The sequence below is a fragment of the Tiliqua scincoides genome, chromosome 3 (assembly GCF_035046505.1).
Source record: "Tiliqua scincoides isolate rTilSci1 chromosome 3, rTilSci1.hap2, whole genome shotgun sequence".
NCBI classification, from domain to species: Eukaryota; Metazoa; Chordata; class Lepidosauria; order Squamata; family Scincidae; genus Tiliqua; species Tiliqua scincoides.
Genome location: NC_089823.1, coordinates 129,738,726 through 129,753,555, shown reverse-complemented (window position 1 = coordinate 129,753,555; position 14,830 = coordinate 129,738,726). Strand labels below are relative to the sequence as shown.

General features: G+C 42.8%; 1 protein-coding gene across 1 annotated transcript in view; it reads right to left on the bottom strand.

Moving 5' to 3' along the window:
* NAT8L (N-acetyltransferase 8 like) overlaps positions 1-14,830 on the bottom strand; it is a 44,679-nt gene that overhangs the window by 12,724 nt on the left and 17,125 nt on the right. Inside the window, exon 2 of the mRNA XM_066621817.1 lies at positions 14,614-14,778. Coding sequence (XP_066477914.1) covers positions 14,614-14,778 — 165 coding nt within the window. The remainder of the gene's footprint in view (positions 1-14,613; positions 14,779-14,830) is intronic.

Here is a 14,830-nt window from a genome sequence, read left to right as displayed (position 1 = left end):
ATAAATACCTGTATTATTATTATTATTAGGGAGCTAATGAAAAACTACAGCAAGTCCTCTTTATCAGCTGATTCAGGGCCCACAGATTTCACCCCACCCCCACCCTGTGGGTTTTGAACCCACGGCTGAGGACTTCCCATTCCAGTCACATCCGGAAGGTGCACAGCCTCTACAGGTTCCAGAAAGGCCCCCGGAAGCGTTGGAAGGGCACTTCCAGTTTTCCTTATCCGTAGTAGTTACATGAGTAGCAACACTGTGCAGAAAGCTGGATGTACTGATGGTTAGAACCTGTTTTTTGCAGGGATGTGCTGAAAGACAGTAAGCAGCTACCTTGTGGGCACCTCACCCATAACTGCCTCTTCCTGACAGCAGCAGCACCAGTTCCAAAGCCAAATGGAATTGCTAAGGCTTTTGAAGCGGGTTTGTCTGTTCTGGTCAGGTTGACATATATTCTGATAGCTAAGATGGAATAGTACAAGAGATCTATTACTCTGCCAGCACAACCACATTTTCTTGCCAAGGCGCTACAGCTGCAAGTACTTATGCACTTGCCATTCTTCTGGATCTGAAATGTTCTTCAAAGAGCTTGGAATATAAAGGGAATCTGATGATTAATATCAGCTCATTGAATAACCCACAATGAAATTACAGTAACAATACACTTGCAGCATGTGAGAACCATACCAGCTAGCGTGAGTGACCTGGTTGCTTGACTACATAGAACATCACACTGGCAAAGACCACTGAAGGTACAGCCAGCCTTGGGCAATTTGGGATAAATTACCACTGAGTCACAACTTTTTGATAATGGTTTGATTCACGGACATAGGCACGCAAAGGTGCCCGTTTCACCAGCAGCAACTACTGTTAAGTTATCCATCGTAGCTACCTAGCAATGTAGTATCTTTAGCACATTCACACTCTGTTGCCTAAAGCTGCCTATGACAGCCTTCTTTGGAATAGGTGTGTTGATGGCAAAGAGAGGTGTAAAACCTTCATCCTCCCTCTGCCTACAAGGCTTGCCTAGTCACTCAAGCACCACAGTTGGGAGTTGAGGAAGGCATGCTGACCTGAATAAGTCTCTAGCTTTGCTAGCTTTTAGAAAACTTGTGCATAAGCTGAGTTGCATAAGCAGTGCCTGGGAGGTTGAGGACAGGGAACAGACAAATGCTGCAGAGAGTCTTGCTGGGGAACTATGTGTAGAGTATGTGGGCACAAATTACCACAACACAAGGAGTTGATTCTGCTCTTTCTACAGCTTACAGAGGAGCAGATACCATTTTCAGGTTGGTTCAGGTCAGGCAACAGTTATCTTTCCCCCCCCCCCAAAATGCTTTTGCCAGTCAGCCTGTTTAATTTGACAAAATCAACAGTTTGTGCTCTTTCACCAGCAGCTAGCCCATTAGTGCAATCACTTAACCAAGAGTGAGTTGCCAATTCAATACAAGGTTTGTATTGAACCTTGGTTTAACCTTTCATGTGATTTTGCATTGCAAATTGCAGTCCTGGAGTTGGGAAACTAGGTGTTATTTCTTGGCAATGATTAGCTTGAATCGTTTGCTAAAGTAACTGAAATGCGAGAATAGAATTCAGATGTAAAGTTTACACAAAAATCAGTTATATGCATCTTCTGAAGTCTGAAGTCTTCTGGAGTCTGCATCTTCTGGAGTTATATGCATCTTCTGGAGTCTGAAGAAGATCCAACTAAAGACTGAGTAAATTATGCATTATATTTTAGATGAAGGAGTTGTATTGATCTCACAGTACACATCTGTGTGCGAATTCAATGAGATGCACTCTCATGTAAGCATGTAGGATTGCAGCCTTAGAGCCCAATCTTATCATGCGATTTACGGCATGTAAATTGGCTTCTGAAAATGTGCAGACTGTGCCAGCGGCAGCTGTTTTTAAGCCACTATCACAAAGGGGGGGCAGCATCAACAGAATTGCGCTGATGCACAAATCAGCATGGGGGGGCGGGGAGAGGGGATGTTACATGGCATGTTGGGGGAGAAACTAAGGTGGCGGAGAGGGGGAAGAAGTCACAATGCTGGATCTTATGCCTTAATCTTTAAAACCTCCCAGAGAGAAACCTTTTCTCTCCTTGAACGTACACCACCAAAATGACTAGCATATGTCCAAGGAGACCCATTGGCAGCCTGTAGGCTTACATGAAATTAAGAATGTTTTTTATTAACCTTCCATTTGCCTTCAGGTGGCTTCTCCACCATAGCATGCAGCACACACCTTTCTGTGCTCGAAAAAGCCCTCCTGTCTACCCTGAGCCTCTTACTGGTGTTTGTCGTGTTGCATCTGGCCTTCCAACCTAGAAGAAACTGGTAATGACATCCGGTGGTATTTCAAATAGGTGGACTATGTGAAGTGGTACAGCGGAGGGCAAATGTTGAGAAACACTGGTCTAGAAGAAAGGTTTTCAAAAACGGATAGTCTTGTCAGGGACTCCTTTCCCCCAGCCATTGCATATCAATGTATAAAAATTTATTTCAGCATGTGTAAAGTACGTATTTATTTCATATATTTAAAGAAGTTAAACTCTGCCTTTCTCCTAGTAAGGACAATTCAGGAGGCTTGGGGAGTTTAAAACGTAATAAAACATTAACAAAATGATAAAAGCAGGACAAACCTCAATGGATCACATAAAACAGTTAAAAATTACATTTGATTAAAATGCCAGTCCATCATGTCTTTTTAAATGATTTGGTAACCTTGATTCCTCTTCTGTCCTGTGTGCAATAGTCAGTTAATTACTGACCATTCAATCCCCTTTACTTTTATATGTTACCAGCCTTTCTGGAAGACACAGGAAATGGATTTCCCACTTTTGTCGATCTCTATATTACCTTCTGGTATTTTAATCCCATGTTTCTATTAAAAATATATCCAAGGTATTAGTGGCAAGGTCCCTCAACAGCTCAAAAACCTGCATCAGCTTCTGTTTCTAGGTATACTGTGTGCACCCTGACAGTCCAATCCTGAGCTGCCCGGGGTGCACGACTGCTGCACTGCCAAAAATGGCTGCATCTGCATCCTGCACACCTCGGGCAGCTGCGGGTGGGGGAAGGGCACTTTTGTCCCCTTCCCCCAGGTACGCACAGTATCCCTGCAATGAGGCTACTCGGTTCACTGCCAACCAAAAGGTTGGTGGTGAATCAAAAGCCTTCGTGTCAGGCGGTGAGCCCAACATGGAGGCTTTGGATCGAGTGGAGCGTTGCTCCACCAGTCCCGCCTCCCTCCCTCCCTGCTCCCTCCCCCGGCATGCCTCCCCCCACCTCCCGCTTCCCCATAACGCCTCCACCCGCCTTCCGCTCACCTCCCCCCTCCCTGGAATGCCTCCTCCCCGCCTCCCCCCATGACCCCGCTTACCTCTCCACTGTTCAGCAGTCAGCGTGACTACTGAGCGGCAGAGGTTGGGTGCCCGCCTGGCGGTAGCCCAGCACCGGCCACCGTTGCGATACCACCAGCACGCCGAGCCCAGGATTGGGCTCTTAGACATTGCCATGATACAGCACCAAAAATATTTAGCATCAAATGAACTTGATGGTGATCCAGAAGTGCACACACATGCTTCTGCACTGCTGCTGGAGAGGCCACAGAGGCCTTGTGTATGGCAACAAGAAGAGGAAGGCCTGCAAACAGAGGTGAGTTGGCAGACTGGGTGTAACAGGACAGAGTGGGACATAACATGGCAGAACAAGGTAGGTACTGGGGATGTGTCAAAAGAGGGGTGGGCTGGCACCTGGCACAGGTGACTTGCACATGCTGTCCCCTCTGGTGCTAGTTAACATGTCCCTTTGTCTTCTTGAACCTGTTCCAGCAAAAGAGACCATTGCCAGTCAAGCAAATATTTTCCCTTCCCCCTCCCAAGCCTCCCCCATAGCATACAGCGCAGTCTGTTCTGATGCTGTTGCATGCTATAGTGAGGAAAACCATAGGATTGGGCTGTTAGTGGTACAGGGAAGCCCACGTACCAGCAGATCCACTTATCTGTGGATCAGGTCTGCGGCCCCCTACCCAATGCACAACCCTGGCACTCACTTCCAGATGGTCCTCTGAACTCAGCAGAGGCCGTGTGTGTCCACCCGTGGCCTCTGCCATGCTCGGACTGAGCCTTGCAACAAAAAAAAGCAAATTTAAAAAAACAAAACCAGAGGTGATGTTTTAATGCCTTAAAAGGCGTTAGAAGACCCAGGGAAACCCCAGGAGAGAATGGGAGGGCGTTCTCTAATACATATGGTTTCAGTTAACCTCGGGGGGCTCCGGAATGAAACCCCCATAGATAGCGAGGCATGTCTGTCTTAGCCCTATAGTTGACTATAATTCATCTGTGTTCCTGGAAGCTCAGAATATGCACATATAATACTTAGCATTTGTATACTACTATCTAATTGTGCAAAGCACTTCACACGTTTTATCTTGATATATTCTTGCAACAACCTTGTAAAGTTTTATTATGCCCTGTGGAGAAAATATCTCTTCCTCCCCCCCCCTCTCCATTTTTGCCTGTATCTCACCTGTTTTGGACCTTTCCAGTACCTCAGAGCCTTCTGTGATGCCTCAGCATTCCAGGGAGGCTGCTGAGTCATGTAAATACAGTAGCCATTATCTTTTGTTATTGCTGACCTTCTCCTTCTTCCCCCAACTGATCAGTAAACAGGCTTTGAGCTTGTCCATTGGACCATAGAACTACCTTATTTCCAAAAACAGGAAATGCAGGAATACAGGTGATTCCACACAACCCCTGTAATCAATCCCACAGAGAAAACAGGATTCATGCCCACAGGTTATAAAAGTTCAGGTCACACATGCACCACTTTGTGCACTTGTACAGGTTTGATGTCGAAAGCATCCAATTCTTCTTGGAGATGCTTGCTCACCCTGCTGCAAGTGCAGGTATAAGGACCAGAATCTGAGACAGTATAAGTAGCTGTGACCAACCCAAGGCTGGTTGTGACATATTGCTGGCAAGGAGGGTTGCCAAGACCAATCATATGCTTGAAGTAATAAAGATCACTATCTTTTGATGATTTATGAGAAACAGAAGTTGCAGTCTGAGGTGTTTCATGTATGTATCACGTAATAATTTTTGTTAGGTTTAGGACTGAGCCTAGTAATTTTTACCTAGTAACTTTACCTAATAATTTTAAAGGCAGAAGTTTTACAAAGTTCTCAAAGCTAAAACATGATTCTGGTCTACCCCAACCATTCAATTTTTCTTATTTTGTTTTAAGCTAATGTACTAATAAACCATGAGAGTCTCTGCAGGGCTTAGGCCTAGGTTCCAGCTAACCTCCCCAATGCAACAAGGGCTCATAGATCAAGCTCAGTGCCACAGATCTAGAAAAGGAAGCTCCATCATCATCCAGATTCCTCCTTCATCAGCCTTGAGCCAGCACTTGTGCCCTGGCCCTCAGCCTTGCTAGCCTAACAGAGGCAGATGCAGGCTGCACAGCCCATGTCCTGCAGGAAAGCACAAGACATCCAGGATTTCTGGGGCCGGAAGCATGACACCACCACAGCAGCAGCACTGGCCTGATCAGCATGCTTCCTCACTATACCTGAAAGTGTACTCACTGGTCTAGCAGCCCCAGTGCATTTTCAGCTGCATATGCTTTGACTAATGGTCCTTTCTACCATCGGGAAAAGTGTGGTGGGGGTTGGAGGGGTCACTGAGATGCTACCTCCACACAAATCCATGTGCCTAAATGCATGGGTAACTTTCCTGATTTGAGAAGGAGTGGGTTATAGGGGAGGCTAGGAAAACTACATACTGAAGATAACAGATCTGCACCAAAAATTTTCATCAGAACTTGCATGAACCTGTTTCAAAGAGAGTAGGAAAATTCTCTTGGATGAGCAGATTCCTGAGATGTTTTCTGCATGCAAGACATGCACTCTTTTCCTATGGAACTGTGGCCTTTTGCACAGCGTCAATAATGTTTGTGATGGGAATTAAAATCATTGCTCCAAAGGTAGAGTCCGTTTCTTACCTTCTTTGCACATTTGCATGACTTCTTAACGGGATGTCAGGGAGAAGAATACCTAATGAACATAGCAGCAAGCTGGTTGTTTGTTTCAAGGCCAAAGTTTCCCACACAGAGCTATACACTCCTGTGGTGCTGTTTCAAACTGCTTTGACCTTTTCATCTTGTTTCGTTTTAAAAGACAGTCGACAAGACTGCGGCTTGGGGTGTATTTTTACAGCTCCCTGTGATAAATGGGACTTACCAGTCATGTTAAATTTATGTCAAGCTGGAAAAGAGGGATGCCTGGGGGAAGCAGCATCTGCTGCACAATGAGTAATGCTGATAGGGCAAGTCTGTGCCTTTGCCTTTGATGTACGATCCTGTCATCAGTCAGGTCATAACTGCAGAGCATTCTGGTGTAAGAAAATATTTGCAAAGTTAAAACCAGACACTTGTACTACATTTACGTTAAGAACCACGCAGTCACAAATCAATATGAAAAATTAAAACATACACAGTTCGTCCGTTTTAATGAAACAGTATGTCTTTTTCTTTAGGTACCTGTTCTTATCTACTACAATCGCCTATGTATTCCTATCTATTACAATCCCTAGCATGTATTCACTGCTGAAACAGAGATGCCTGCGTTGGCTCGGTCATGTTGTGAGAATGGATGATGGCCGGATCCCAAAGGATCTCCTCTATGGAGAACTTGTGCAAGGAAAGCGCCCTACAGGTAGACCACAGCTGCAATACAAGGACATCTGCAAGAGGGATCTGAAGGCCTTAGGAGTGGACCGCAACAGGTGGGAAACCCTGGCCTCTGAACGGCCCGCTTGGAGGCAGGCTGTGCAGCATGGCCTTTCCCAGTTTGAAGAGACACTTGGCCAACAGTCTGAGGCAAAGAGGCAAAGAAGGAAGGCCCATAGCCAGGGAGACAGACCAGGGGCAGACTGCACTTGCTCCCAGTGTGGAAGGGATTGTCACTCCTGAATTGGCCTTTTCAGCCACACTAGATGCTGTTCCAGAACCACCATTCAGAGCGCGATACCATAGTCTTTCGAGACTGAAGGTTGCCAACAACAATGTGGTTGTCACTGTTTGCCCTTTATTGTGCTGGGTAGTCAGTGAACTAGCCATGCTCTCAAGTGTCTCTATCTGGTTCTGAGTCTAAAGCCTCATTCCATTCTCCACTATATGAGATTATCCAATCCTTTTATTTGCTAGACTGTTACAGGACACCCTCTCATTAGAAAACCCAGCAATGCTGGTAGGTGGTAGCTGGAGTTAATCTTTCTCATGATTCTACAGTGAATCAAATATTTTCTAAACTGCTACTGGGAAAGGGTTAAAAGTACCCTGCCATAGGCTCTACAACTGCATACTCTACAACTGCAAACCATAGTTGTATTACGGGAATGTTCTATCGTAATGAACTTCACAATGTTTTTGACTTGTTCTAACTTGATGGGTACCAAACATACAGAAAAGTAAGTCTCCTAGACTTAACAATGGTAGAAACAAGGAAATAAAAACCAATCTGAACATGGTTCAGTGAGGGATTTTCAGAGCTGAACACATACTCTTGTCTTGAACCTGAACCAAACTCCAAAAAATAAAAACTGGTAACCAGTGCAAAACAAATGGATCCATGTAATCAGTGGCTTATTTGGAAGTAAGGAAGAGTATCTCTCTGCTTCAACATTAGAAAGAGAGAGGCAGAGACAATGTATATTTCTTACAAATATATCCCTGTCATGGAACTCAAGGTGATCACCTATCTAGGCACTGGCGAGACATGGGTCTGCTCAGCTTCCGCAAGGCGACTGCATCAGGTACCTTCAGACTTCACCCTGGAACCCAGAAAGCCACTAGAAAAGAACAGAAGAGCGTGTTCCAAGACTAGTGGTCTCCTGAAGTTACTTTAATCCCAAGAGCAAACTCCTGGGATTCTTTCATATGTAAACAAAGAAATGCTAAAATTCCTTGACTAAAATGTGTGGCATTTTTTAGACTTTGATGCTTAAGATGATGAACTGACTGTAATTGGGTGGTACCCATGTGCTGCCTTGCAGCTTCTAGTTACTCTCCCTCCCTCAGCCTCCCTGCCCTGTTCCTTCCCCCTCTCTGCTCAGTTTCACCTGTCCCCCCTTTACCTTCTCTGGCAAGCACACTCAATTCCATTGACAGCCAGGGAGTGTTGCCACCTCTTGTGGCAGTACTCCCAGAAGGGCTGCCAACAGAGCACTCTGCATGTCACTGACAGCCATTTTTTGAAAGCAGAACTCCACTCCTCTGTTGCAACACAGGCATAGGATTGGGCTGCCCATGGTTGAAACTGAGATACAACTTGAGAGAAGACTCTCAAGAAAGCATGACAGAAGACCCAGTCACTTTTAGAGATATAAAACAAAGGGGTGGCAAAATTGTTTGTATGATTTCAGCTTTGATCTGCAGCTGAAGAATGTGCTTTCAGAAGGACTGTGGGGAAAATCACATTGATATAATAGTGAGAAATCATTTTAACCAAAAATAGTATGTAGATTTGGAGACCTACATTCCACGCTGAAGGTTCTGAGTTTGTTCTTACGAGCAAGTAATGGACACTGAACTATCACCACCATCAACATACCAAAATGTTGATACATTGTGGAAGCACAGCAGTGTAAGGAGATTTACTAGTAGCCAAAGGAAGGCTTTGAAAGATACGCATGTTATGATAGGCATACAACTGCCACAACTGTAGATGGGATGTTGAGTGACACAGAGATGCACCTAATTAGGTTTCCCTTGGAAAGATTTGCAGGATCGCTCAGATTAAGACTCTATCCAGTTGCAGTGTTGGAGTCAGGCAGAAATTTGTTCACAGATGATGTTTGTGTGTATATACATGTGCATGTGTGTGTGCCACTGCAATGAGTTGCTTGTTAATGTTCCCAGTATGAACCACACTGAAGCTGCAATGCTGCACACACTTTCCTTAGAGCAAGCCACACTGAACACAGTTGGACTTACTTCTTGGTAGGTATGCATAGGACTGTGCTGTGAGCTATTTAAAAATGGGAAGTATGCATGATCACAACAGAAAATTAATTCTATCAATCAATAAAATGACAGCAAAGAGTGCAAGGTACACAAACTCCCTCCCTCCTTCTCAACAAGGCTTCAAGGAGGGGTTTTAGAAAGAGCTTTATTGCCCTTAGCCAATTCAGGAAAACTGGAGAGAAACTTAATTTCCCATAAGGAGCACATGCAAATAGAGCATGAAAAGAAAACAGCATTGTACCAATTTCTCCACTGACAATACAGCCAATAGAAAAGTTTGCTAGAAATAGGTCTATTTTTTATTTTTTTTGAAAGGCCAGTACAGGTAGCCTTCAGTTTACAATGAGGTTCCATTCCTGAAGGAATTGTCACAAAACTGGTGTAAAAGGAACCTAATTATATTATATAAGTCAAGGAGTTATGTTCCAGCATTTCCCCCTCCCTCTCCCCCCCCCCCCCCACTGTTTTGCTGTCTGTGCCTTTAACACCTGCATGCTTTGCGCCCATCTGGGAGGGCAGAGACATTACCAGGAACAAGAGGTTCCCCTAGAGGTGTCTGTGGATTGTTGCATGTGGGGTGAGTTGTGTGTGAATCCCCCTCTTCTAGCAATACTGGTGGAGGAGGCATGAAAAAAGCAGGAATTTATTTTGATCTTTGTATACTAGATGTTTAGTTATGCGATTTGTTTAGGAGCTTCTTCTTGCAAGTGAAGCCTGCAATTTTATGCGTACTTGAGAGTAAGTCAAGTATTGAATTCAGTGAGGCCTGCTGAGAACACCTGCATGGGTTCGCATGTACCTCTCTCTCTCTCTCTCTCTCTCTCTCCTAAAGCAGGGGTCTCCAAACCCTGGCCCCGGGGCCAGATGCGGCCTGTGGCAAGCCTCTATCTGGCCCACGGCCAGCCTCTTGTCCCCTGAAAGCCCTTGGCTCACTTGGCCCAACATGACTGGAACTATGCTCTATGGAACTATGGAACTCTGCATCTGGAGGGTGTTCTAAGGGCCACAGAGGTTGAATGAATGAGCCCATTCATTCATTTATTCACACATCTAAGTTCCATCTCTAATTTATTTATATAAATTTTATATTTAAATTTTTTTCCAGCCCTCAAAACTGTGCCAGACATTTGATGCAGCCCTCTGGCCAAAAAGTTTGGAGATCCCTGTACTAAAGTAAAGTAGAGCCACAGTGTTGGAATTGCACTTTTCAAATGCAAGCAGCCCCTTTAGATATTTTTGGCCTTCTGGTTTCAAATCTTGTTGTGAATCATCACAAAACAAACCATCACAAACCAAGGGCTACCTGTAAAGAGATTCATACTAAATCAGTCTCTCTGTGCACAAATTAAGCTGAAGTACAAACCACATGTGTTCAATACTTAGCATTCAATAGCATTAGCCAATGCTCTCAAACTTTTTACCACCAGGACTCACTTTTAAAGATGACAATATTGTGACCCACTAGACAAAAAAAATCTAGAAAGTAATATTGCATGTGTTAATTGATTGATTATTGATAATTCGGATCTTGTGCTCCAAGGCTGCTTAGAGGTCTTACATATAGTATGCGTGTAGACCAGCCATTTTCAACCACTGTGCCACGGCACACCCGTGTGCCACAAGTGGTCCACAGGTGTGCCACAGGAATTTGGGGTAAGATCATTTATTAGTAGGGCCAATGGGATTGTGAGCCCCTCACTGGCAACATGGTGTGCCTTGTCAATTGGCAAAAACCTGATAGTGTGCCTTGACAATTTTAGTGCCTTGTCAGTGTGCCATGAGATGAAAAATGTTGGGGGAATAATTTTTATGAGAATAAAAATTTGGGGGTATGAAGATTACTTCACATCTCAGGCTAGCGTTCCAGCTAACGATTTTCTTCTGCAAACCAGGCAAGGATCTTGAAAATAATTTTTTTAAAAGTTTCAAACACTTTTCGCGGCCCACCAAAAATTGGCTCTCAACCCACTGTGGGTATCAACCCACAATTTGGGAAACACTGTTTTAGCCTAGTATCTGTGAGATTAAAGCTGGTCTGTTATTACTTTCTTGGGTGATTTTGCATGTGTGCCCCCTCCTTTGTTTTCATTCTTTTTGGTTTCAGTGTACGCTGAAATGCTTCTGCATCTTCGTGTTAAAGTGCTACTTTGACTGTCCATTTTTGTCTCTTTAACTCTTTTTCTTCAACTGTGATGGCTTCCTGCTTAATTTCCTTTGTTCTTCTAATGGGGGAATATTGCCTCTAATGCATTTTTTATACTGGGCTGCTCCCACAGGACCCAGGGCAGAATACAATAAAACAGCACTATAAAATAAAATCACAATCAACAACAAAAGTGTTGCAACAACAAAAAACAACCTGACACCTAACAAATGCTTTCCTAAAGAACCATGTTTTAAACTATCTAAAACTTTGGGAGAGTTGGGTACCCCCTTGGCTTCCAAGGTCTCCTCGGCACTCTAAATGCAAGAAGGCTCTATTCCTTGTGGCTGCCCACTGTGCTTCTGACAAGCTGGGCACCCAAAACAGGGCCTCAGAGGACAGGGTGGGAGAAGACAGTCCTTCAGGTACCCAGGTTCCAAATCTAATTCTGGTCATGTTTATTTTCATGCTATCCCAGTTTTAGTTGCTTGTACTGCTTCTTTGTTTCCATGTTAGGTTAGTTTATCCCGCTATATTCTCAAGTGCTTCTCCAAGCAATTATTCAAGTATAATGAAGAATATAGAATTTAATGAAGAATATAGCCAGGGCCACTTCCATACATGTGGTAGCTAATCTGGACATATGGCGAGGAGTTGTCTCCAACTCTGTCACCTCAGAACATATATATTTTGACATACGGTGGTAAATGCAGAGTCATTTGTCTAAACCAGGGGTGTCCAAAGTTTTTGGCAAGAGGGCCACATCATCTCTCTGACACTGTGTCAGGCGCCGGGGGAAAAAAGAATTAATTTACACTTAAAATTTGAATAAATTTACATATGTTTACATAAATGTATATATTAAAGATGAACTTATATGAATGAATGAATGAATGGTCTTGCAATAGCTCAAGGCCTATAAAAGGCCTTGCACAAAGTAAGGCTGGCCTTTCCTTTGCTGCCGCTACTGCATCACAGATGTGAAACAGCAAGCAGTGGAGGGAGCCCTCATCCCACAGCTCATGCAAGAGGTCAAACAGTTGCCCTCATGATGAGAGCAGTTGCGTCAGGCCAGTGTGGGCTCCAGCAAATCTCCGGAGGGCCAGAGGTTCATTGGAGACTGGGGGCTCCCTGAGGGCCACATTGGGAGTCCTCAAGGGCCGCAAGTGGCCCCAGGGCCGGGGTTTGGGCACCCCTGGTCTAAACTGACAAACATTCTGAATGTGTACGTTTGTGAAGACAACTTGTCACTGTCAGCTGCCACATGTTTGTCTGGAGTTATTGCTACTTTATCACTTTCACCAATACAAGTGTCTCCTGCTCCCTTCAACAACTGTGCCCATTTTCCTTTTAGACTTTTTATGCCTCGAATCCCTTCACAGAACACACATGGTGCCACTTCTCTTTCTTCCTTCAAATCCCTCTTAATTGAAGATTATAAATACATCATTGACACTCAAAAGATCTATTACCATATAACAGGATGTACTTCTTATGTGCAAAACAGAAAAAGCAATTCATGCATAGTAGTATTTTTTAAGACATGTAGTCAACATTCCCATATGTGGATATTGAAGCTACTGCCACTTGGCAGAGTGGCTCCTATTTCTTCATTCATTTTGCTTTATTATTTGTTGTTTTCCTTGGAATGAGTGCTTCAGCAGATATGATTTAACTCAGATCTGCTGAAGACTATAGCTCAATAATTTTATGATCTGCCCATGTGACTTCCCAGAAATTGTACAAACAACCATATTCTTGGCTATGGTTATCTGAAAAATAGATAACCATATCCACAGTGTGGATGGGTGAAAATATAATACTGGCTTTCTACTAACTGTGTAACAAATCAAGATCCAACACCAGAAATGCAGTCTCTCCCAGTTCACAGTCATCTGAACAGGGTTTCCCTTAAACCAGGGTATGGTCATGCCAAACTTTATACATGGTGTATATGCTTTTCCAAGGATAAAAGGATTAATATGCTTTGCTAGCTGCTCACCAATAAAATAGATTCAGAAATTTCTGTATTGCATCCTGATCCATAATCACTTGAGCAATACTCTAGGCTTTACTAGAATTAACACCAATGGGCCAACCCCATAACACAAATATATTCAAAGAAGATAATTTTTCTGTGTGTGAGTTAAGAATTGCAACCTCTAGTAAGTAGATTAGGAGGTATAGTATGATTAATTAGTAATGGTATATGGTACTCAGCACTTCTAAATGTATATGTTTGTATTATTTGTATTGTTTTGTATTGTCTGTGTGTGTTACTTTAAAAAACTAATAAAAATTAAAAAAAAGAATTGTAACCTCAATGTTTATTACTTTACCCATATTCCTAGTTTCTATCTTAAAATATAAATGCTAAATGTAAACATAAAACTGTGCCCTTAATTCACTTAGATAAAAATTTTGGAAACTCAACATACTTACTGAACCAACTATAACAGGGTATATCAGTAGATATCATATACTACATATATCAGGGTATATCAGTAGATACATATTCAACACACAAGTCAGATTTTAAAGAATTCTGTACTCTGAATCATGGACAGGGTTTTTAACAAACAATTCCTTTTACTAGCATATACAACTAATTTAACCATTCAAGAAATGAAAGCTGCATACTTCTGCATACACCTGTCCCAAATGCAGGAGACGAGCTTTAACAAATTAGTGAGCAGATGAATATTACATATGTTATTTGTTCATGTGCCTTTTAAGTAACTGCATGTGGTTTTAGCTGTGGTGCATTGATTTTATGCTCTATTTTAATATTGTTGTTATTATTGTATATAATGTAGTTACGTTTGTTGTTTTGTTTTTAGTATTTGCTCCAAGTCTTTCTGGTGACCCTGAAGGAGGCAAAAAGGTGAGGTAGAAGTTTCTAAAATAAACAAACACCAATTTAGATAACATTACTAAGGTACTAGAGTCTCTAAACCTGAAGCTGAAGGTTGTTCATTTCTGTCCAAAAAGATTTCCCCATTCCACTTGTCTCCAATACCACAATCCTATGCATGTCGACTCAGAAATAAGTCCCACTGAGTTCACATGTATAGAACTGCACTGTAAGATTTCTGAATGCCACAGGAAACTATGAAACATACAAGTCATTTCCATGGAAAGAGAAATTTTAAGTTCCATAAAATCAAACTGACATGTCCAGTTAATATAAAAAAAAACAAGTGTGACTAGTGTGGCTTCGAATGCCTCCCGCAAATCCAAGTATCAAAGAACAGAAAAAAAACATTTCCACTATTCTGGATTCTCCATTTAAAGATTAAGGCTCTTCTTTGATTGCCTACATGAGTTGCATTCTTAGCAATTTAAAGACTCCTCAGTTGTGATGAAACAAGGAAAGATGTTCAATGACTGTATCTCAAAAGCAAGTTTGGCAATCAATCCCTCTATGGACATACTACTCACCTGGCGATTTCATGTAATATTGCTCAATATCAGACATGTCCGTATTCAGTGCATGCTCGAGATAGCTGAGGATAACTTTTCTACTGAAGTAGTACCTCATACCCATTAGAAAGATGGGTAAACAGCAGGTCAGCAGCAAGGACTTGGTCACAACAAAGCACATTACTATGGAGATAAGGAAGAGAAATAAACGATACCTGTCAGAAAAGAGAATTTA